The following is a 27,186-nucleotide window of genomic DNA, read 5'->3' as shown; positions in this document are numbered from 1 at the left end:
TTAGTTTCTATTTATTTGCCTATTGTAAAGATTAACAATTTAATGTTTAATTATTGGATCTAAGATCTGAGTAGCAAATTAGAACTCCATCTTGATTCCGTGTGAGCGAGTGGGCAGTGTTTCTAATCGTCAGACGATAAGTATACACGAACTATGCACTTGGTAAATAATGTGACATTCTTTGTTATAATTAGGATTTAATTTTTGCAAGCTGATAGATTTGGAATATTGTCCACATTTACTGAAGGGATTTTATCAAATCGAGCGTCTTTGACAGTTGTCCACAACCGTAATCTTCATATTTATATGAGGCTTGATAATCAACTATTTCTTTCAACAAAATAAATTTTTTAACAGCTTCTAAAGTACTTAATCTCCTTGAACCCATACAAGTGATCAGTTTGTTAACTGTACCAATGAAAATTGAGTGTATACATAATTTTCCAAATATATATAAAATGGAATATACGAGCAGCGTGCGAAACCTCTGTAACGTAACTTAAAAATACTATCGAACTCCATAAATAATTTGCTTGTTAGAAGTACAACTGACACTTGATCAATAAGAAGATTAAGTTTCAATATCTATAAACTTAGAACAGTGACAAATCCAAAGGAACAATATCACAACACATAATTAAAAACAAATATACTGACACAACCGCAAAGTGGAATTGAAAGATAACTGTCAGTCAATAATATCGCCAAATCTCTCCAGTCACTGATTTTTGCTAACTCCATCTCGGTAGCCTAGGTAGATTTCACTCTCATGGCTCAAAAACAGAGTCAAATTATTTTCGTGACAATACTTGGTGACACAGTTAAATCCGATTTTACATTTACAATCCTGATTTTATGCTAACACATATTGGCACTATATAATATTCTACACTATACATAACTCGAGAATACAAACGAAACATTATCTATTTTAGGAAGAAAGAATTAAGTAGCAAGTAAAAATATCTGACTGTCAGCAGTTTACGACAACAGGTCACTAGAATATCGGTAACAGCAATTTATATTCAACTACAATGAAATAATCTTGTATGTTACGTAACAAACAAATACTATTAGAAACCACTTAAGGTTTACTTCGTCGGTAAAAAGTGGAGCTAAGTATATAAGTACATGACCTATTTAATAGATACGTGGACTAAGCTACTTAATTTTTGGAGAAACCCGGGAAGAAAATGGAAACCTTAAGGAATTTTAAAAGCTGTTTATAAAAGTAACATTTTAGAGAAAACTAGCGTTCTTCAAGTGTACCGGCTGTTTCAGCAAGAATCGTGAAGACCGCAGTGACCATGAATAACAGAGAAAGCGTCAACCTCTTGTGTTAATGGAAACATAGAACATGGATGATCTGTTGTGCCATTCAATTGCCTAATCTCAGTCTAAGTAAACTGAACCCAAGAAAACTATCTTTGAACACGAAATTAGATAAATGTGAAATCATAAAGTAGCTGAAGAGCCTAACATCTAAGGACTTAAAGAAATGTTTTGAACAATAAAAACGAAGATAAGACAAGTGTTTAGCAACAACTAGAGAATATTTTCAAAGGGATAAGATTGATTAATGAACCTTAAATTATGTACAGTAAAATTACGACCTGTTGTGAATCGACTCACTGATCTGTTCATAAAGGTCATTACCATGCGTATAACTGAGTTCAAGATGAATGCAGAAAAAAGAAAACGCAGTACTTAAATAAACGCCACTCTAGGAAAATACAAAGTGATCATCCACAGATCTACCGAAATGTAAAGCATTTCTTCTGACAAATCAGCAAGTATAGTCGATGATAATAAGTGTAACAATTAACCTAGACGTAGAGTACGGTCCGGTGACATCATATACACGCACAAACTATACATCAGAGATCAGTGCACCTCTGATTTTTTACATGTATATAGACTAAAAAACTAAACAGTTATGAAGAGCACAATCATTATAGTGCAACAAAGTGATATTTTATTTGATAACCCGGAAGATACCAGGAAAATCACAGGTTCGATAAAGGTATTATTTTAAGATTAGTTAAATTTAAAGAGGACTTTTCTTTATAGGATACTATCAACTATCAAAACCACTGATAGCTAAGAAGTACTTGACCTTTTTGATCGGGGTTTTAGAATTTGTACAAGTGAGCATCTATGACTACATACGAGACCAAACCCTTCGTTATCAGAACCCACTAGAGTAAGGGGCAGGTTACAACCAAACAAAACGTCCACTCATTAGTGTTTATCTTTGTGATAGGATTTAAGAAATTCTGGTAGAAAACCATGAACTCTGGAACTAACTTGTTGCAAGAGAGATTGACGGCACTAGAAAAAAATTGGAAGATAAGGAACGTCCAATTCAGAATAAACTGTCTTAATGAATTGTGAATGTAGAGAGACTGAACAACCTGTATCCTTTTTATATTTAGCCTGTCACTGAACATTGCTAAAGTGAAACAACTAACCAAGGGACTCTCATTCTTAACAATTCTTTAGCTGATAATTGTCGATGAAGAAACTTATCATCAAACGTAATTATTACAAAGATGTATAGTAAAAATGTATGACTAAGATAATATATGATGTGGGATCTTTTTCCTCGGACACAGGTAAACAAACAAGAACCGAACATTTATGGATTAAGTAACAGTTTAATTATCGATTTCATAAACACAAGATCTCGATGCATGTGGAGTCTATTTTGAAAAGTTTAACTGTAATAAATGGACGCAATAACATTATAAGTGGGTAAAGGATAAAAAGAACTTAAAATCAAGTACAAGAAAAACAAAAGATATGTTATAAATATATATATACTAACAGATGGTTCCGTAAGCAAACATTTCAAGTAGATTTTAAAGACCATGAATTCATCCGGAAAATAACCACAGCTATAATCAGTTACATTTTTAGATTTTTGAGAAAACCAAAAAGACGATTTGATGAGCAGGAAAGAGAATGTGATGAAGCGAACATGAATGATTGTATATACATACACACATAGGTACAGTTATACGTACCGTACTGAATAAATAACAACATTTAACTATAGCAATTAATTAATAATAGCAAATAAATTATTTTAAAGAAAATTCACTACACATAACCAAGTTTGTGTAAACTTAATGATGAAGCGTTAAATCAGGGAGCGATGTTACATCAATTACATAACACCGTTATTATACAAGCAAATAACAAAAACAAACGGCGTTCTTCTTATACAGAAACCACTCTTTACTACATTTCGTCATAGGTTAATTAAATATCAAACTTTTTTTCATATTGAACTAAACTAATCCATCCATTAATATAAATGACAGAAACGGTTATTTACTATTGAGGTCATGTTTAAGAAATATACAAGTAAGCATACTATATACATATATACTAACAATAAATATCTAAATGTATGAGCTAGAACAACAATTTACAGCATAGAATAATATGAATTCCTTTGTTCCATAGGTTCGCTCTAAGTCACATGAAGCCAAAAAATAACAATAACAGTTATGGTTGCAAATAAATTATTAGTTCCTTGAAAATATCATGATAATGTATTTAATACGGAGAACATTGACCAACTCTGTTTTTTCGTAGTATAAAACGCTATAACCGTGTGCACCACAACAATTTAAGTTAGAGAATGGATGCGTAATGCTGAAATAATGAATCTTTATTGACTGAGATGGTTAGGATATGTATTACATATGCCCATCCACTGACTATGTAGACCCACGATGATGGCAGATATAGAGAAATTGGAAGAAAAGTAGAGACAGGCGAATTAAGATAATGACATGAGTCCATGAAAAGAGCGACAGTCGGACTGATCCACGTAGGCGAGTAAGCGAGACCATCTGATTGGAATCAAAGTGGTTATCGTAATTATATGTTAGACTTTGGGCGACATGGCTCAAAATCGTTCGCAATGGCACAGATGCAGTCACCCTGTCTTTGGGTTTTAAGTTTCTAAATTTCTAATAAATTTATTTTATTCCACCAATCTACATTTTCTTGAATCGTATTTTCGATGCCTAATACTATCTGCTATCTATTACACCGTTACTACCTTCACTCCGAAATTTGAACTGATGAATACATGTGCCAGATTCTACGTTGAGTATAACCAACTAACTGACATAAATATATGAAGGTGAGTCTTTTTAAGTTTAGAGTCGAATAATTCACTAATCTCAAGTCACATACTAGAACCAAACAGTCATCTATGGATACCTTGTTTTGAATGATTTTTCGGTCCCCCAGTTAGATATCATCTGTCTATGACCATAACTAATTTATAACAATAATTGAAATATGAAATAATACCGTAGATCCGAATTAATTCACACAATGAAAAAGAAGTTAGGAATTTATCGATATTGCTAATGAAATATTTAATGATTTCATAGCATACGATACTAAAGAAGTATATATATGTCATAAAATTAAATTTTCTTATTTGTATTGTATCCCTCATTAATTAATCACGTGTTTAATCAAAATTTGTTGTATTAACTCTGTTAATTACCTCTTGGGCAGGGTCCTTTAGGTAGGTGTAGGCTACTTTCATTAGAGTCCCCCTGATTACTGTTGGGGCCATCGGGTTATATGGTTTAGAATTACATAAAATAACATATATATTCACTTTTTTTCTTAAAATAATTATACTTTTAATCGTGATGATTTATTTTTCCTTCTCAAATTATATTGCCTATACCCAATGTTTTCTATTACCACCGTTGTTATTAGTCCTGCTACTTAAGGATTTATAGTGACAATATCATCTGAGTGTGTTGATATAGTGTAGCAAATAAAACAGATGAATTTATACGTCAGGTTCTAGGTTGCTTATAAATGACATTTATTTTTCTCTAACTAACTTCCTACTGTGATAGAGATTATTTCTATTATTTCCCTCTATCCATTACCCATTAAGTTCTTTACTTTTTTTTATAGTGAGGCGCAGCAATTTGAAAAGATAAACATTCATTATCAGGCCGCATATTGTCCATGAATGATTGATGCTTCGGTCCCAAGAATCCTGAGAATTAGATTGAAATGGAACAACTATAACTTACAACCGATTATAGAGATCGATTTTTTAATGGTAAATTTCCCTTGAACAATAGTTCACAAACAGAAATAAAGGAAAGTACAGAGGCTGACTTTGAAAAATGTCTACTTACTATTGAAATAATATTTAACTGTTATAATTTAATTGATTTCATGTAAGAAATGATAAAATACAGATAGCCACTTTACAGTTATTATAAGTCAATCATGAATACATACATTACACAATAGAATAGTCTAGATGTTTTAATAAATAATATATACATGAAGAAACGAGAGATGTACAGATATGCACATATCTAACTGAACAATCAAATAACAGTCAGCAGAGAGAATGGTGATAATAATTGTTGGGATATTCAGAAAAATATCCCAATAATTATCCTGTTAAGTCTAACGGTGACCTTGGACTTTAAATGGACATTTCCTATTGGTCAATATTTATTTCACTTGTCAAATATTGTACAAATGTTGTTTTCTATTTTATGGTACGATGTGGTCTGCTTGATTGGTATATAAACAGAGTATGTCTGAAACATAATGATTCGTATAGCTGGGGCTGAGACTTGCGTTCTGGACTCAACTGGCTGGGCTAGACAGGGAGGTGGACCAATCAGGACTCTAGGCCGTTCTTACGTGTCTTACGCATCTTTGAATCGATCGATAATTCGCTAACCTCAAATTCGCAGCATTTTTACGTTATAACAATAATGTTTGACGATTAGTGAATAATTTTTCTAATCAAAATAATTTTATTGAGTATGTCATAGATTGACCCCATTTTTCATTATAATAAACTTAATTCCACTCTATTTAGAAAGTAAATGTAAGAAATAAAAATGTTTGCTTATTACGTAAGTTGAATTACTTACTACTTAATGTGCGATATATACAACCTATTCCAATCGTTTTTTCTTCTTCGAAAAACCTGGTGACACATAGATAATGATTTACATAGTATGTAACTTAAGCATATCGGACGAACATAACGTTTGGCATCATTACCATGGTTTATCATATACATACAGCATAAATTTACAGCTTGAATAAATGAAATCTGCTTCTTCATTGACAGGATTTACAATTACCTTTTATGAGAAAATAGTGGTTAAAATTATGAAAGGATTTTAAGTTCGATGCTAGTTACACAGTGTCTATTATAAAAGTTTGTATTAAAACGTGACTGAAATGGGGAAAAGTCTGTATGTAATTTCCCGAATTGTATATATATATATTAACGAATGAAGAGAAATGATGACTGAGAGACCTTGCCCAGGTTAGGGCCGAATACAATTTATCGAGTGTATGTTTAAGAAAGCACTCATTTACTTAAGTAGAATATAAGAAAGTGTTGATCACTAGTGATAAACTGAGACAACTTACAGGTAGGGTTTTAAATCAACAATGAGTTGAAAATAGACAAGACGTTTACACTTAATAATATAAGATGATGTTTCATGTGTGAGATTTAGTCATTTGAATAATACATTTAAAAATTTTGATCTTGATTTTGTGTTCTATCCAGAACGATAATGAGAGCTTAGAGAAATAAATTCTTCAACTAGGCGAACGCTACATCACCACACTAAAACTAATCCTCTTCATCTTCCCAATATCACTGAGTCGCAAGTGCAAAGACTCCACTACTTCGTCTACCTTGGTACAAAAAGCTAGTTGATAGACAGTATATTGAACTTCTCAAATACAAACGTTAGTCAATGATTTCTTGTTATTACTAATTATATTCAAATAATAAACAACCCATTAACTATTTACGGTTTTCCACATAATTAAATAATGTATATATACATAACAATACTGAAATATTAAAATTTGTTTGACCTATTAATTAACGAAGATTTTTTTATTAAAGGTCAGTTATTTACAGTTGTATCCGAACGAGCCAAACATAACAGACAACATACTTAATACTTCGTTGAAATATATATATAATTAGGACAGTATTGAATTGTATTAACGGGTCATTGAGCATACAAACACTGTAAACACAAATGACTGCGTGGGTATATATGCAGAGTAAAATAAGTATGCTGTCCTGTATATATATTAGCACAGTTACTACTACTGAAAATAATCCTTCATTTTCTTCAGTAAACGATAAGCTTATTATATTCTACAGAAAAAAATAATCTTGTTTTACAGAATACATAATCACCATAAAAACATCAAGTTGCAAAAACTGAGAAAACTTAGTAAATAGAGAAAACTAACGGATTAAACACATCTCAAATGATTGAAGTATATGGGTGAATCAAAACGATATGCTTTTGGTATTCATAATGACCGAGAGAGACAGATACACCATGTAGGCGACATATGTGTAAACGATTTTATTTCAAATGAGTGTAACTGTCTCAATGTCTTATTATCTACTTATTCATGTGTCAGTCGACATCACCAAAACTTATGTATGAATGAAGTCATAATAAGGGAAACAATAAGCTCAAGAATTTATTTTCTAAACATCACAACTTGATGATTAGTCACTCAGTAGATGATCATCAACAAAATGCTGAGCTTCTATATATTCACACTCAATCTTAGCTGGTAGTTCTCCGCACTGGATAGATCTGACCAGTAGTGTGTGATTTCAGAGATACAGCAGTTATTTGTGAATGTAAGTCTAGAGACTGGAGGAGTGAAGTCTGTTGCATGACATTCAAACATTTCAAAGTGTAGTTCAAAGAGTAACTTTGTGAGGTCAAGGATAACAATTTTGTCAGCTTCAACTTTTACCAATGATTCCAAATGTGAAGAAATTAAGCGAGATATGGGTTAACGACAGAAATACAAGAAATATGACTCATTTTAGTTCACTTTTTTCGTGAAACCTAATCGTTCTTTATTGTTATCACCGATACCACCACTACTGCTATTTTGGTATACAGTCCATTGTGTCGACGTGGTATGGCAAGTTGGACCGATGCAAATACGTATCGGCTTCTACGACGGTTTTGTTTAGGTAAATGGCAATACAATTAAACTGGACAGAAAAGCAAAACCAACCAATAAATAACAGTTTAACATAAAGGACAGAAGTGAGCGCAGTAATTCATTTTAGAAAAGAGAACAATTATCATAGAACATTAATAACAGGGCTCCATTCAGTTCGCTGAATTCATTGATCCAACGAATAAGTATGTGAGTGAACTGGAATTGCCTTTGAGAATTAGTCTCATTAGAACTACATTGGCTTGATACTAATCTTTAAAACAAGTTTCAAACAGACCTACTCGAATAGACCTTATAGCCAGAAAAAGACACGACATCAAGCCAACGAATCAGTCAGTAAGTTAAAAACAACGTTGGAAGCTGGCATAAACATGCACTGATCCAAGTGCATATAGTGAGATAGAATAAATAAGATGAATATGGAAAGAGGATGAAATGATAGTAGTGTCTATAAAAATAAGATATTAAACGCAGACAATATGATTTTAAAAGAAGGACTTAATTTGTAGAGTAAGAAGTATGAAATAACATTGCAACCCAGAAACTAAGAGGCAATAACAAATGCATACAACTGAGCTATTCTAACAGATTTTGGGCAATGCTGAAAAAGATCATCACACTGACCTAAATCATGTAGTCCGGATCATTATAGTTAATCAATTAATATCCTAGATATACGTTTTTGACCAAGAATTTTGAGATGAGGTAAAATATATTTGACCGACCTTGAACCATAATGTATTTAGATCAACACTAGCAGAACAAAAACAACTTCATCGATCAAAATACCATACACGATTGTGAAGAATTTACAAGGCTATACAAATCTGTGCTTGTTAGGGAATCATATGACGGCTCAGTGAGCCATCCTAATTCCATTGCTTACACTGAATTGATTCACATAACTAATTTTGAGATTCACTCTACGTACATTTTACACACACGTAACTGTTTATCTGTCTCTGACTATTTTATTATATTAATTCTGTAAACAATACTCATTCTGACTACTAGTAATTCGTGCAACATTAAATTATATTTCATTGGACCATTGTGAGCTTCATTATTTGGATTATATAATGCTCATTGTTCTTATTGGGTTAGTCTGTCTGCGATTATTGTTGAAGTTGAATTGAAATTAGGAGTTCAAATTTATTGATATAAACACTACACGTAGTTCACTCAGATGGTGATTGTACATAAGGCAACACACACAGCACGTATAAAAAATACACAGATTCATCATATAAACATGTTTCAGATTATGTGCAGTTTACAAAAGATTTTAATGCAAAGGTCTTTTAATGTAGAAAAACACAAAAACTAAGATGTTCTCATTAATGGAATATTGGGATATGTATGTGATGATTGATAGGCACAAAAAGCATAAGTAATTGAACAGAAACATTAGTATATGATCACCGTAATCAACGAGAATATAACTCAATTAGGTACCGACTTATATACTTGGGTTTTAGTCACATTATTTTAGTGTGAAGAGTAATCAAATACAATACCATTGTTTCTAGAGTCGAAGCAGATAAAGTAATAACATAATTTAGAACTCAGTGCTCACCACGAGTGTTTAACAACCAATTTGCTTATGGATATTAATCAGTAATCATGTACAGATTCGTTCACTTGACTTTAAGATACTATCTGTATGAGCACTAACACTATTTACCCGGGTATTATCCTAACGTAAGTGATAAGAGAAGAATTCAAACTTGAGACCCAATGACTAAAGGCTGAGTGATCTAATCACTAAACTATCAACTCCATAGTTCCTAATTTATAACTAATGTGTATGTAGGGAAAGAATTATTCTTTTATACAAAATGTGCAAGTAAAATCAACATAACAATGAATTACCGATTAGATTATAATTAGTTTTAAGGAAATCAGCACTAAAAACAATACCAGATAATAATGACAGCAAAATCTGACTCAGAGCCTCGACGTGACAATGCTGGGAAGTAAGGGCAACCTTACTAGTTAATTTGGGCGGTTGATGGAGATAGGAATAATCCATCACTCCTATGCTGAACTTGAATCACTCGGAGTCCACCCATTGCCCCCAAATGCCCTGGTATGGCCGAGAGTGGGGAGAGTCCGCTCTCTCTCGAAATGCTCTCACATGGCCACGCGTATATAGACTCTGTCAGGGAAGTCCTACTCACTGCCTTCTCGTGGCGGGGGTGTTGTTTACGAAAATGAGAGGACGAAAAGCGAATGTCCGGCGCTTTAACCGGATTCCAAACCAATGGTGCACATGGGCTCCAGTATCCTGAGGGAACAAATGGCGTATGATCCAATCGTTGGTCATCGGCTACCATGGGAATGCATCTCCTCACGATACTCCACTGATTTGTAGATCAGACCTTCAGATCGAAGGCTCCGGGTGTGGCCCCCTAAGAAAACCACCTGCTTCGGTCTGGGCACCTGGGCAGTACCACAGCCCACACACAAGTGTGGTGCATATATATTTGGTGCCCTCTTGTACCAATATTTATGTGTTCAAATAAATAAATAAGTCCACCCATTGAGGCTCTAAAAATCGTGACGGGTTGCTCAATGCATATGCTTTGGTTTATTAATTGCATGAGTCTTGGTTTGTGTAGTTGTGTCTAGGTATATCCAAAGAGTACGCACCGGGCTCTCAAAAGTAATGTAAGTTGAAATGTATTCCTTGTATCTAATAAAATCAGGGGCCCAAACCATCAGGTCGAAGAGATAATAAAAAGATGTGGTACCAAATACTAGGGAGAAGTGACCATCAACCCTTCCTGAGAGTGTTTATGCTTATTTGTATTTTATGAACTGCATGGACGAAAATCTTTGTACCAGTGGTATGCATGTAATGCTTTAGAGACAGTCAGTTGTAGTGGATACGTCCGAGGGCAGCGGTGACCATCTACCCTCCCAAGTGGATGAATATACCTATATGTACGCTATGTGATGCATGAATGAAAACTTGTTACTGGTTTGCATGTTACGTATATTTGCCCACAGAGTAAGTATACTTATGTGTATGGCAACAGATAAATGGGTGCAAACTTATGTTACCGGTGTGTATGTAGACTATACTTGGCCTTGATGCGACGCCCACGCGCCAAAACCCGGGGTTCCAACGATTTTCCCACGTAATCCCGTCCATGAGGTGGGTTCCTGAGCTTCGGAAACCGGATTCTAATACAAATAAGCCCATAGCCTTTACCGAGTGAGGCTGGAAAACCACACTATCAGTAATGAATAATGAGCATAGGTTGGACTACTATGTGTTCATTATGTTAAATTAAATTAAACAACTAATTAGGTACTCTTTATTCACATAATGATTTTTATTAATAATGGTAATAATGATAATAATCGATAGTTTTTTTATTTGATAAACTAAGTTAAATATAAAAGAAAAGCACATTTAAGAATAAGGAAACGAATGCTTTAGAAGAATACCTATGAATAATAACACTGAATGTGGATTAAGATCAAACTAGAATATACATTGAAAATACGGAACCTTTTAAATGTGTAACACTATATCATAAACATACTACGGAGGTGATAATCTTAAACAACTTTATTTGATGAGCTTAAACAAATCAATCTGAAATGGCTATGGTTTCTGGGGTAGCAGATATCAATGATTGGAGAATTTACTAGGCGATATGTACTGTTCAAGTCTACCAGAGAATAAAAATAATTCGAATAGAATCACAATGGATATTCTCCAGAAAAATACACATTAATCCAATAGAGATAGCAAAACTTAGCAATCTTCATTTGCCGTTTTCAGCACAACCTATTTGAACTACATCACAACTATTAAGCTGAGAAAATGAACTAATGAACGAAATTCTCTGAATTTCCAAATCCCCCGGTCTTCTTCTTTTTCCTCGAAAGTAGCGTCAGTTGTCAAGAAATAAAGTCAACACTATCATCAAAGACATTTGTTCTGAATGAAATCGGTAAAAATTTGATGGACGATTGCAGCCAAATAAACAAATACTTCAGTCATTTTTACAATTCCACAAATTTACCTAGGTTATTTAGACAGAAATGAGAAGAATGGTGTTTTTGGCAGGATGATGAGAATTAGTGAGGAGATGAACGAGGGGTTGAGAGTGTGGCTGGAACGCAGACCAGGGCCATACATGACTATGCACAAACTAACGCAGAGCACAAACAAATATGTAGACTAAATTACGCTAAAACAACATAATGTAGCTTACAATACATAACACTATTGATAAATAAAAGTTTAACTTACTTTAGCAATCATATCTTTGGAATAATTCTTTGGTCTAGAATTTTTGGAAGTAAAAAACAGAAGAATCGGAAAAGATTACTCTCGACAGTTTCAAATAAATGAAAAGATTGATGATAACATCAGCATACTATTTGGTGAAATAAAATTACTAAGAACTGTCAGCATTTTCTGTAAAACTACAGTAAATTGGAGTAGTTTCTTCGGTTGACCCAACATATACATTTATACCTTAAGTTAGTTTGCCGGTGAAGCCTAGTAAATGTATATGGATTATGATCCGAAGTAGAAATTATTACATTTATAGGTATGAAGTTTAACCCAGAGAGTTGAACAGATCGCAGGATTTGATGTATTTTAAAACGAAAGATATGGATTACTTGACGATTCAATTCCAACTTAAGAAAACTAATTACACACATATTATTAATCAATAAAACATAACTTTCCCTTTCAATGAATTATTTTCAAAAAATAAACATGAGAAAAACCCTCACCAGTTCGAGAGTCGAGAACAATTTAACAGTATACATGATACATATATGATTTATCACACACATTCCAAAGATGTATATTTTAGAATTAAAGTGAATACTTTCACTAATACAATGAGTCAGTCATAAGTAACGGAGAAACTGGCACGTAATTGCATTGATTCAAGCTGGCATACACCTATGCCATTGTGATCGAATCTGAGTCATGTCACCCAAAGTCTCCAACCATTGGTTACGATAATCGCGCGGACCACAACCATGTAACTTCCACCACGTGACTCATTTTGTTCTTTAACCAAACTACCCGATATGATATGACCTAAAGGAATACGCATTTCAACCAATAAAAGTCGGCTAGGTCATCACGATAAGGCATCCCAACCATCACCAAGTTAGTAGATATGGATGGGAAAACGAGTGTTTTAATCATATACTCAATACTTTGGTAGGATATATTGGAGAAATACATGATATGATTTTATCGACACTGAACCAATTGATGACAGCTCGCTTAAAAAAATATATAGAGACGTGTGTGCAGCCAGCCTATCTATTGGTTCAAAATTGAATATCGAAACTGGTAGAATTTACAGATCCTCTAGTTTTGGATACAAATGAATCTAGATACGAAGTCTGATAGAATCCACGATGGATGGATACGCTTATTTGTTATGAAATATTTTTTCATCTCCATGATCATTAGTTATCTTCAGTTTTCTATGTGTGCATACATTGTAAAAAAAATAAAACATGAAACCTTAACAAATCACTTCAGAAGATAAAAAAGCAATAACTATATTTTCTATTTGTAGAACATATGGATTATAATTTATACACTAGCAGGGAAATAATTCTGTCTTCCATAAATTCTGCTATTCACTAGGTTTATTTGTATTAAGTTGCTTATACGTCCAACTGTCAATAATGACAATATCCACATACATGCTACTTATTAAAATTTAAGCGATATAAAAAAGGATAATCTAACCAACTTTTTAAGCTGAAAGACAAGGTTTCTATTTTTATAAAATAATAAAGCTGTATTCGTTACAAGGTGATCAACCGGCCATGGAGATGGATAGCAGAAAATGTTTCTTAAAATATGATTACGATAATTAATATAGAATATTGTGATGTTTATTACTTATATCGACATAAGTAGTATGTGACGTTAGTCGTGAACAGAAGGTCTGGCAGCAGAGACAAGAGGATCGAACAGTAAAGAATGGAAACAGAATGCAATTTAAATGAAAATGCAAGAACAGTGAAGTCTGAGTCATTTTGAGACCACTGATGGACATTTTGCAAATTAAGCATTTACTGCATGATTGTTAGATTTTATTAACAAGTTCTGTAATTTTCTATCAAATACCTTCGATTGTCCCCACTGGTGTTCTTGTTCACTACAATATCAATAAAATAATAAAACACAGTTTATTCTGATGACTTTTTGAATGAATATTTCATTTAATTTAGAGGTAATTTTCCACCAAACAAACTGATGTAGGCTGGAGTACCTATCATTGAGTCTTTAACAGGGGTGAATAATATATTTTGACAATCATTTCAACAGTACATATGCCACACCGGACGCCTCACGATACGTTAAAGATCACTGGTGAGAACCTGTAAATGGAGATATTTCCAAATCTAATTCAGCTAAGTATGTATACCGCCATACTCACCTAACGTCTAACTCTTAACTTGGATGACTGACTGTATAAATCATTCGTTCTCATGACCAATCAATTTAAAAAGCCAGTTGATTACTAAGTAGATGTTAACTATTTATTTATGTGGTATGATGGTAATTTCGAACCTTTCATAGGTCTCTTCGATCGTGAACTAACCAAGATCACTATCTTCAAAGAACAGGAATGTAATTATGTACGTAGATATATACAATTAATAAAACATAGCTTGCAATCACCTAATTCTTGAATCCATTTTTAATTTATAAGACACCATAATGTAATCAATGATGCATCAGATTATTGGCGAAGACTTCTTGAATTGGATAAACACAATAATCGCAAAAATCTGGGTGACGTATCCTCACAATCGGTCATAATGATCTAGTAGATTTCGAGTCACACTATGATTTGACTATTGTTATTTCTCCATACTACCCACTGATTTTAAAACATATTCTTTATGCTCAATCTTTTTTTTTTACTAATCATTGACACTAGCTGCCATTTCGCTTTTTCACTTTATTAATTTCGTCTGGCCACGCTGATATGGTGTGTGAGGGACTTGAACTGATACACATCTATCTACAGCATATCGAAAGTTGATTATGAGTGACTGGAATTCTAGGACAAACATTATTGATTACCGAACAAACAGTGAGATTAAAGAAACCCAGAATGATATTGAATTAGTGTAATTGGATTAGACAATATTGCCTCATTTGAACTAGTTGTTACTTTCATTCATTCAAATGTGAAACTTATTTCATAGTACATAAGTTAATTTTCTTTTCAATACTCTACAGTAAATTCAACAATTTGTTTGTTATAAAAATAGTTAAGACCATGTTTTTATAACTAGCATTAAACATATACGAAGCATACGAAGTGATTGTTAACTATAGTGAAATTTAATGTAAAATTTATTAGTTATAAAAAAGTGTGTTTTATTTTAATAGACAACTGCCTGAATGTCATGCATATTAATGTTAACTGAGTGGATATAGCAATCGATTTTTAGTCTCTAGGTTGTGTACATGTAGATCATTATTAGTTTAAAAACAGACAAATACAAACCACCGTTTACTCTGCATTATTTTACAGGTAAAGATATTTGTATAGTAATTGGACGTAATGGCTGAGAATAATGAAAAAGGTAAATGTTAAGAAGAATCTACTAAATTAATGGGGAAATTTATTTTCTTCCAATACATTAAAATATGAAAGGATCAGCAAACTTTTGCAGAACAAATTAGATAAGGAACAAGTTAGTCTCCACTTATTAATCTTTTTATTTACAACAGTAATAATAAACAATCACTATTAGGTCTGATCTCTCTTTGTGTATCTTTTCAATTATTAATATTGAAGCGGAACAATTATGTGAAAATATGCGTGGAAACTTGTTTAGAATCTGTATCAGTTCAGGAACACATGTCTATGATATCATCTTACATGATGCATGATAATCATCTAGTGGAATGATACAAGATGTGTTTTGTGCTTTATCAAAACTTATTAGCTGGGTGTCAGTCAGTCAGTCAGTAACAACGTAGAACTTCGTACGTACGTACATCAGTTCGAGTTGCCACACCACATTAGCACAGAGATACAGTTGTCGATTCAAATTCCGTAATAATAGAGGTAGTAAGAGTACAAGCAGTAATCGGAAACATTAGGGTTTGGAGATGTTATTTAAAGAGTATAATACAGTGAAATAAATTTTGAAAGAGGAAAAAAGGGACATGAAGAATTCAGAAGATTAGAATTTGGGAGGACACAGAGAGTGGATGCACCTGTGCCATTGCAAACGATTTTGAGCCATGTCATTCAGGGTCTCTAACCATCAGTTGCTGGGTGTAGCAAAATTCAAGTGTTTACATTAGCTCTGAGACACGAATATCATGTCCATTTCTTCAAACGCTAGAACGCTATCCACTACACCATTGGGTGACCTAGTTAACAACATTTTATGGTATTCACCATTTACACGCAGATGAAGCTATGATTTAGTGATTAAAGCACTTAGGTTTCAACCAGGTCTGAACGTCATTCCATCTACATCTGTTTACATGGGCAGGTAGTTTCAATACGCCTTTGATATCAGGGACAAGAGTTAGGTATCAAGTTCGGGTTTCATTTCTCTCAATAACAAGTAATTAACTTATAACATTCATACTCCCTAACTGCTTAGTTGTTTTATGGAATATAATCACGTTTTGAATTTTGTTCATTGCTTTACATAAAAGCATGCTGTTTTAATAAACAAAAAACATTCTGCTGGGTATTAGCCATGTTCTTGTTATAAATACATTCAGAGTTAAAATGAATTATTGGATCTAATATCATATGATAATACATTATCTATTAATCATCTATATTTTACTGATCATTTTGATAATCCCACAACCATTTCCAGGGAAGTCCTACTCACTGCTTTCTCGTGGCGGGGGTGTTGTTTACGAAATTGAGAGGACGAAAAGCGAATGTCCAGTGCTTCAACCGGGTTGGTGGACACGTAGAGTTCACCTAGGGGATTTGGAAAACCCTGACTCCAAACCAATGGTGCACAAGAGCTCCAGTATCCTAAAGGAACAAATGGCGTATGAACCTATTGTTGGTCACCGGCTACCATGGGACTGCATCTCCTGGCGTTGCTCCACTGCCTTGTGGATCAGACTTGCAGGTCGAAGGTTCCAGGTATGGCCCTCTAAGAAAACCACCTGCTTTGGTTTGGGCATCCAGACAGTATCCCAGCCCTCACACAAATCGAATGATCTATGATTTATTTAGAATATTATAATAGTATTTGTAGAATCAGCACAGAATTTCTCGCGTTTAAAGAAAAATATCCAGTAATCCTTGCAATCAAAGTGTGACGTAACAGGAATTTGATGCAATGTTTTATAATTTGAGCGAAGAACTTATTTACTAAACTCAAACTTACCGAGTAATGAATAAAGAAATTGTCACAGTCAGTCAGCTACAATGTAGGATCAGGCACATATATGCGTCGGTCCAAGTTGCCACACCTCATTAGCACATTAAATTCATAGAAGCAGTTACTTCAATGGTAGTAATATATAAAAGAAAGATTTCATATGAGGTTAAATATTCTGTTAATTAACTCATGAACTTACTTTTTAGCTCCGTTTGATGTGCTCCTTGAATTCCTGGCTGCTTGATTTTGATGCCTCTTCTGTAATAACATGACACCGAATATAATCAATAATATAAGTAGTACACAAAAGCATATTCCAAGAGCTACTGCCCAACTAGTCGGCGATAAGACTTTAAAAAAAGAGATGAACAGATTTTAATTCAATGTAATGATGAAATATGATTTAACTGCTTAGTTGATTTTTTCAAGCATCATGAAATAACTCAAGGAATGATAACACTGTAGTGAACAGAACACGGGTGGGGACAATCGAATGTATTTAACACATAATTACAGGACTTGTTAATAAAATCTAACAATCATGCAGTAAATGCTTAATCTATAAAATGTCCATCAATTGTCTCAAAATGACTCAGACTTCATTGTTCTTGCATTTCCATGCAAATCGCATCCTGTTTCTATTCTTTACTGTTCGATCCTCTTGTCTCTGCTGCCAGACCTTCTGTTCATGACTACCATCATATACTACTAATGTCAATATAAGTAGCACACACCACAACATAACTGTGAATAGATTGTTCAAACTGTTTTGAACAATATTTAACCAGTCAATGGGTTTCAGCCTTATCAAGGGATGAAAGGCAGATGATGCGAATGTCACTGGAGAAACAAGTTACCAAAACGATGACGCATGATTTTTTTTAAAATAAGTCGATAAGTCGGCTGTAGTCGGTTTATAAAGGTACTGCAACTAGCTTCAAGTTAGATTATCGATACTGGGGTTATTTTGTGTGCAGGTACAGTTATGTGTATAAACGTATATAATCTGATTTCGAAGATGGGATATCCTGTAAGCAATTCTTATCGTATACATATTCAAAAAATATAGGTGTGAAACTCAACAGAGCATGAGCTTTTTTTACTTTGAATACATATACATGGCAACAAACTAAAAACCTGGAAAATATGAAGTCCACCATTACATGGGATAAATAAATACCAGCTAGAGCAATGAAAATAGTCACAAACAAACACTAAGAATAAAAATCCATGTCCAAAAAATAACGATAACAAGCTTAAAAAATAAACCAACTTTTGTGGGAAACCGTTAAAAGTCTTAGGTTCGAATCTCGCGAGGTGGGATCGAGGATGCGCACTGGTGAGGAGTTACACAGTAGGACGAAACGGCCGTCCAGTGATTTCAGGTTTTCCATGGTGGTCTAGCTTTAATTGACTCATGATCTTAACTATTAAAAATTGCTATAATATCCACAAAACCCTTTCTGATATCTGTTTATGTGATTTTAGTTAATAGTTTTAGCTTAAGTTTGTTGAGAATGCTTGATTTGTAGTTTATTTAACGGAATGACTTTAACCAGGTAACTAATGGAAGTCAAGGAACACTGGGCAGCTGTTTCACTAGTATGAGACTCCCTAGCTGTAAGGACCTATGACACTGCGAAGTACTGGGATCAAAATTTACATATCTTGTGGTGGGAGCTGAACCCCAACTGAAGTCGATTTGTGACGGACATCACTTACATCATAAGTAGAAAATGACCGTTGCTTTGTTGACATTTTGAACATTTGACTAAAGGTAAATAGGCAAACAAGTACAAGTTCATGAGCTCGGTTTTTAACCACGAGTTTTGTGTGTAAGATAGTGAGCCAGTCTGGCTATTCAAACCAAATTAGCTTGAGCTGAACTCTAACCTGTAACTCAGAAGTTGAAAGTCGAGCACTACAATCACCAACCAGCTTCTTATTTTTTCCTATAATCTCAATCATAAGCAACGTACGACTTGGGATAAATTAAGTCGGTTCAGACGAATGATAATTCCAACGATCCTACAGTTACACTCACAGAGACAGTTGAGTTCAACCGCTTAAAACATTATCAAACACGAATTAGAAACACAAGTCAGTGGCAATCCCGTTGTAACTCTTTTTGATGTTAATAATGACTCAGTAGAGTGCAATTGTAGTAGGAATGAAATTTTCTATCTAACATTCCTGTTTTTGTTCCTATATGATTTTTCCCGCTTTGTTTTATCTTTAACGACATTTCTCGTTGCACAATTACATCGACATTTTGAGTTACAAGCAAGTAATCAACAAACAACATGTAAACACTCCAGTTGGTTTTGTATAGTTGTCAGGGTTGATTCGTTTTTATTCATATATTAGGAAACAATAATTCAATTTTTTTCAAAATTGTTTTACGATTGAGCAGAAATGCAGGATAATTCGAATGTTTGTCGATACAAATAACGGACGCTCAAGATGGTGTTGGGAATTGATTTGAAGATTTGACTTCGAACCACAACGAATAACCCGGCTGTCTATTAACCTTTAGGCGCCTAGATCTTCAAATCATGAATTACGATCGTGACGTAGTACTGAGAACGGCAACATTATTGAGTTTGCACTATTTATAGTTTTTATATTATGAAAATGGACTGTCTTCAAATGTAAAGTCGGAAGAAAATACATAGTTCGAGGGTAAACAAAATGAGGGCATAATAGTACTAGTACAGCCTTTAAACCACGGTTGTACATGAAACTAGATTTACCATAAACTCAATCACATTAACTTACCAGCTACCACAAATCGAGTACGAGTAATTGTTCCATTCAGTCCCAAGAATGTTGTATCGCCTGGAAGGACATTGCGAGCAGTACAACTCAGAAGGAGTTCAACACCTGGAGTAGCATTTGGTGCTAAATAAAATGTAGCTCCTTGTATACTATATTCGTCAGGTCTGAGACCTAGTTGACGATGCCTCTCTACGGTGGATAAGCCAAGCCCAGGAACACGGTGAGCACGTTCATAAGGTTCTTTTCCGTTTCCATTTAGCCACTTGTTATCAGGGCCCACTGGAACTTGATGAAGTGTTCCAGAAGACGCAACAAATGAGCTATCCTTACTCTCAGTTCCAGGAGGAGAAGGTACGATTTGCTGTGGAACTATATCTAGTCCTGCATTGGTAAGTGTTAATTCTCTAGTTATAGGGTCATCTTCAATTAAAGGAGGTAGTCGACCACCCTGACGTAAAGCGTCGATTTCTTCAACAGTAAGTGGGTTAGGTGGACGTAATGGTTGTGCAAGACGGAGAGACAACATAGGAGGTGGGTGTCCATCTGCATAGCACGTTATCTCCGACCCAACATAGATAAAGCCCTCACGAGGACGTGGTAATAAATAAGATATTGTAGTTGGATCTACGAAGGCATAAATATATGAGTTATGGATGAAGCTAAAACTAAACAAAAATAATGAGTTTTAAACAAAGATGGATGGTGGCTAACATTGGAATCCAAGACGCATGTCTCGTCCTAATCGAAACTCGTCAGCTGATTGTGCCTGAATTTGAGAGTTGATGTTCCGTTTCTGTTTAAAGTGCTAGTGGCTTAGTGACAATATTGAGGCAATCCGTACAGGATGCACTTATATCGAAACAGAACGACCAACTGCAGTCCCAAACATCAATGGGAAGATTCAAACAACCAATATATATGGATTAAAAACAGCGGGTTTACTCATTTTACGTCATTTTAGAAATCTCGGAACTTATGCACAGAGTTAATCAAAATACACTACACATTCGGTAAATATAGAAACTTCAGTCCAGGTCAACAAAATGTTAAAACACGACGGAGACATCAGATTAAACTGAGCAAATGAAGCGCCCACAAATACCAATGAGCTATTAGAACCCGATTTATTTTCTATTTATGACAATAAATAAACTGCATCTCGAATTTCAAGTTACCATCAAAGTATAAAGGGAGTTTATAAGTTTTACAATTTTCTCCACACAATCTAATAGAAACGAGAGATGTAGAGTGTCAGTCAATCTAAACGTATGTACATCGGTTCAACTTGCCATACCCTATTAGCACAGAGATGAAACTGTCAAATCAAATTTCAGAATAGTAGAGGTAGTAACAGTATGAGTGGTGGTAGAAAGGATTAGGCGTTAAAGATACCATTCAAGAGTCTAAACGTTTAGCACTAAATATCTCAGTATTAAACTCTAATTTCAATCTCAAACGTCTAGTTTAATAAAACAAGAGGACATAGAGTTACATCTAATATAGTAAACTAAGATGGTACGACCCAGGAATCCTAATGACAGATGGAGCCTTACTTTATTGAGTTTTTCACAGTCCTATCATTACTTAACCATCAAATTTTAGTAGTAGTTTTTCAACCCACTTAGATATTTAACATAGATGCTTGCAATCACTCACCGATTTCATCTATAACAAGAGAGAATTAACAACCATTTGCTAAAATCAGACAACTGCAATACATCCAAGTGTAAGCTGAAATATTTATTTCCGAAACATTGCTGGAATATCGTGGAAACAGAATGATTGAGCCTGTTCTGAGGGTTTTAGGTAAAAAGAAAAAAGTAAAGAGACGGTAGGTCGATTGGTGAAACCAGTAGCAATCAGTCGAGACGGTTATTGCACGTCTAGCTATTGCTTACCAAACGTTCAATGTTTTCTGGAGTAGTATTACGCTGCAGAAAGCTAGTAAAGAGGAAGTAAAGATACACGATAGGACCGTGAAGTCAGACCATTGATCTGAGTCTTGTTGAAAGATGAAGAATCGGGACCCTGACAGTAGTTGTAGTATATGTTCGGAGGCATTACGTGACATAGTCCAAAATTCGTCCCAATGGTTGTCGGTGTCCACTTTTTGATATTCGATCATGTTTGTTCTCCTTGAAATAGAATTTTGATGTTTTGCATTTCGTTGCAGTTGACATTATTTTTTGCAATTTTCACCATGCTAATTTCCCCTCTCACTATGATGATGTGGTGTTTGACGACTTGAACCGACAAACGCTTGCGCTAGGCTTCACACTGAATAGAATAAACTGAGTGACTAATTACCATTTCCACGTGGGATGATCCATCTTTTTAACAACGTTAGGATATAATGATATGGGTTTTATGAAGTAGTTAAAAATAAACTAGTCAAGGTTATCCAAATACGAACAGATCTTGAATTATCTTGGAAACTTAATTTTGGGAATCATAATAAGACGATAATCACGTCAACAATAAAAAATGAGAACTAGAAAATCAGTAAACTATAGGGTAGATGTTTACGAACAAAACGAAACTCTAAGAAATGTGAAACTATTGTCATATCCGAATAAAGAATAAATGAACTGCAAGGATATATTTATGGACTGTTATTTTATATTCTTATTGTATAACTTAACTATATATATATATATATATATATTCTCCTTTTATCATAGGCTTTTGTCTGACCTATTGACTATTATTATGCGATTTACTATTTCTAAGTTATTCCCAACTTATTAGTCACAGTCTCTCACAATCACAGCCAATTTTTGGCTTGATCTTGTATAATTGTTATTTTTTAATTCATGGTCTGTTTTGCTTGTATATAAACCAAGTATGTGTGAAATATATGGTTCATACAGGGGAAGCTGATATTGGTGTTTTGGACTCAATAGGCAGGGTTAGGCAAGAAGGACTAACAAGGACTCTAGGCTTCTCGTACCGATCAACACGTCATTGGTTCGGTACAGTATCAAGGTCATATAAGTCGTGCTCTGACTGGCGATCATATCACATGATAATTAACAGGACAAAACACAACAATTTTCTTATGAAAAACCACATTTCTAAGCTAAGAGTAACTACGAGTCTTATGAAAAAGTCACCGAAAGTATCCACTCATAGTAACAAAAACCACCTTAAATAGAGATCAAAATAGTGTATGATCACACTTACAGTATACTGTCAATATACGACGTGTCTCTTTTCCACCTAAACGGCAAACAACATGACAATCGTGTGCCTTTTCATTAATGGTTAGACGAGCTGTCAAAGTTAAATTATCTTTACTGGATGAAACATGACCAAGACGTAGAAGTTGATCAGCATTCTTTCGTGCAACATATGGAGCTAACTCGGCTAGTGTTGGAGGTGAACGAAAACCATAAGCTGCATAGAAAACTTCATAGGCTAAATTTTGTTTAGCTTGAGTGACTCGATCGTGCTCAACAACAGCCGTTGGTGGAAGAGGGCATTCAATACTGAAACTTATTGGAGCTGGAGGTAACGACCCATCAGTCGAACAGTCAATCCGAACATTGGAGCCTGTAAGGAATATTGGGGGGTCCAAGCGAAGATTGGTTGGTACATTATGAATATAGCGAGAGGGTTCTTTTAATTCCATTGACATTTTGACAAATGTAGGTTGCTTAATCAACTAAAATAAAAACCATGTAAATCACTTTAAAATCGTGTCGGCAAGATAAAATTTTAAGGCTTTTTGATATTATTTTAGAAATAGCTTTTGTGATGAAAATAAGATACAAAGGGTTGATAAATGAAGAATAATAGAACGAGTTTGTCAACCTAGCCAGACAAAAAAATCCGTTTGCAATTATCTTTTTTTCTTTATTGACAGTTTCGTCATATCGTACGCATCTTTCTAGAATATCCCGTTGTCATCTACAGTCAACAGGAATCAACACGTCAGCTTATTTGTCGAGATGACAAACAATTAAAAAACCTTGGAATATGAAAACAAACTTTACGTTACATAATATTGATTGACTACCCAAAAAACTGTTCAAATGAAGAGGGGTTTCAAGGTTTTATGATCCTGGACTTAATCCCTGGTGAGCATCATAATACTAAAGCAAAACAGCTGTCCCAGACTTCTTTGTTTTTTGGTGTTTATTTGCCCAAAGTTGGTCAGCGATGTGAAACTTAAAATATAAAGGGTGAAACCCACCACATTTTCCACTTAATCACCATTATTAAGTGGGGCTCACTGGTAACACGAGACGAACAGCTAGAGAATTAAAACTAACCAAACACTCCATTATTAAGTATAAACAGCATACTTAGACAAATATTTGGTAGATTTTAGCATATATTTATTGTAGTTCCACAGGAGTTGAAACTGGTCAGACATAAGGAAAATTACGGCTCTGAATGACTTTTTGAGTGCGAACTATTTCTTAGTGGTGGCACACTTTGATGACACCAAAAAACCATACTAAATAGCATTAAGCCTTACCAGTTGTTTCGTTCTTTATGAATAGTGTTACTTGAATTTTCAGTTAGGGATATGATATTATCATTACTACTCACAAAATAGTGATAATCCTCGTAATGAATAAGTTTCTCAACTTCGAAATAAAATTAGACATTGAAAAGCAAATAATTAAGCATTCCTATGTACCTAACCTAATAATTCAGTTGCTAACATTAAATATAGTGAGTCGTTTTAAATAAGGGTTTAAAGAAATCCCTGGGACCATTTTGATTAGTTTGTGAAAGAGAATCATAATTTTGTTAGTTTATAGTGTTCCGTGTACGACCCCTGCATACTACTACGACAGTATAAGGAATATGCTCATCAACCTAGATTATATCTCATGTTCTGTAGGCCTATTTATTATTAACCAATTTACCAGGTAGAGATTTGTATGTACGGTTCCCAGCCACACTCAAATTGTGGAAGCTAGCGATACTACCTGAAACCCGAAACAAAAGTAGACGGAGAAAGATTTGGGCCCACAACAACGGATGCTTAAACCACCAAGATACTGTCCCACTGTAGAAAGAAATATTACAATAAATGATTTAGTAATTATACTAAGATTACCAGAGAACGCTTAATTTTCAGTTTTCCTTATGATTAACCATTTGAGACATTACTTTCGGAAGGAACATCCAGACGATGAAACAAATAAGTCTTTACGAGACCTGAAAAGCATGTGCCCGAACACTTGAAATTGCTTTCACAACTATAATACTCCAGAAATTAGTTCAAGAAAAAGACTACAAAATAGCTTCAAGTTTCATAAAGGAATCAACTTATTGCATTTTTGATTGATATGAGTAAATCTAACAACCTTATATTTAACAGATTAAGATTTGTTAACAAAATATAATGTAAGACACAAAACAGGGACTTACGAACCACAAAAAGAGTAGTATCCAAACTTGTATTGGTTAACCACCCTACCTAGTCTCATTAACAAGACAATGAATAGAATGCACAATTACAAAGTTCCAACATGTGCAGATCCTAACACGTTATGCGGTGATTTAAACTTACTCCTACTACAAGATTTCTTTCACAGGTATGATGTGAGAAAATAATCAAACAAAATGTTTAACGTTAATAACGATCCCTCGTTAAAAATGCTTTTGGATGGAACACAAGTATTGGATAGGTCAGATTAACCTAAGTTTTCAGTTATCTAACACCAAACTAGATATAGACAGATAGGCATCATTGATATAGGGCCTAGCATAAATGTGATGGCCTAATTCGCCATAACAGCATGATCAGTTGGAAATAACAAGGCAGGTCGAAAAAAATGCGGTAACAATGAAATGAAACTAAACACTGGGAATATGTTTCGAAAAGACCGAATGGAAAAGCATGCATGGAGGAACACTAGAACTCAAGGCTGAGAGAAAATGCATGTGTCATTATTATTATTATTAATGGCTTTATTCAATATTGAATGCATTTGTGTCATTGATTGTTGTCACCCAACGCCTCCAACAACTGAGCACTTGTCAACAAATGCACCCAATCAAGTAGTTTTCCACTGCCAGCCATGAACGAAACGGGTTACGAAACCCGGAGTATTAAACAGCACCTAACGCACAGAAGCTACAGATTTCGTCAACAAAATCAGATATTAAAACCGATTTCTTAAAAGTCTTGCAACCAAACATGAAACTTCAGACATCATACCGTCTTGATAAAACGCGAACCAACACAATGATATGAGTCACATCATTTATAATACTAAACAAAATGTCACACTTGGTAACACCACTAGGAGTCAACGAAAATCAGGATATTAAATATAAGGAAATACGGAGATACGTTTGTTGAAAGTCAATATTCCAAACACTCAAAAAATTATCAAGATGGCATTAGCTACATCGATATCGATATCTAAACCTTACAACTAGGCTTACAGTTCAAATTAAACTTAGTTGTACATCGATAGCGAGTCGCTATTTCATTGTGACCAGCGTCTAAGTCACAGATATCTCCTAAATTTTCTTTTGAATTACCAACTGATATTTAAATAACAATAAATGCATTGAAATGGCAAGTCCTAATTTGATAAATAATTGTACTCCGCAACATAAATGCAAACTGTACCTGAATAGTTTCAGTGAAAATTGCAGGTGTATCTGCAAGCCACAAGGAATACATATCTTTATAGTAGAAAACTTGCAGCAGCTGTCCATAATGAGATTCATCTGCTGTGAAAGTAACCGAGATTTCATTTTGCGGTTTGTAAATGCAGGAAAAATATTTCTCTAAAGGACCCCCACACTTGTCCTTTTGAACGCGGTAAGCCCTTTGACCACCAATGTCAAAACTGAGGGCCGAGTTTACATCATAATCGGCACCTCCAATTGGACTAAACACCCACGTAACAGTTTGACCTAATTCAACGGGAAATAGTGTCTTTGGCCATACAGTCACTGAGCTGATAGAGCTGGGCTTCACAGAAGGTT

General features: G+C 34.3%; 1 protein-coding gene across 3 annotated transcripts in view; it reads right to left on the bottom strand.

Moving 5' to 3' along the window:
* Positions 1-27,186, bottom strand: part of MS3_00009583 (uncharacterized protein) — a gene marked incomplete at its 5' end in the record, with an annotated part of 40,052 nt that overhangs the window by 12,698 nt on the left and 168 nt on the right. The window contains 5 exons of one of the 3 annotated variants that reach the window (XM_035731033.2): positions 12,323-12,356; positions 17,645-17,795; positions 20,224-20,847; positions 23,407-23,887; positions 26,825-27,186. In XM_035731033.2, coding sequence (XP_035588756.1) covers positions 12,323-12,356; positions 17,645-17,795; positions 20,224-20,847; positions 23,407-23,887; positions 26,825-27,186 — 1,652 coding nt within the window. The other 2 variants (XM_051217965.1, XM_051217964.1) reach the window with 2 other exon arrangements.

This window comes from Schistosoma haematobium, chromosome 7, assembly GCF_000699445.3.
Source record: "Schistosoma haematobium chromosome 7, whole genome shotgun sequence".
Taxonomy (NCBI): domain Eukaryota; kingdom Metazoa; phylum Platyhelminthes; class Trematoda; order Strigeidida; family Schistosomatidae; genus Schistosoma; species Schistosoma haematobium.
The sequence above is the reverse complement of the archived record's forward strand: the minus strand, read 5'-3'. Positions and strand labels throughout refer to the sequence as shown.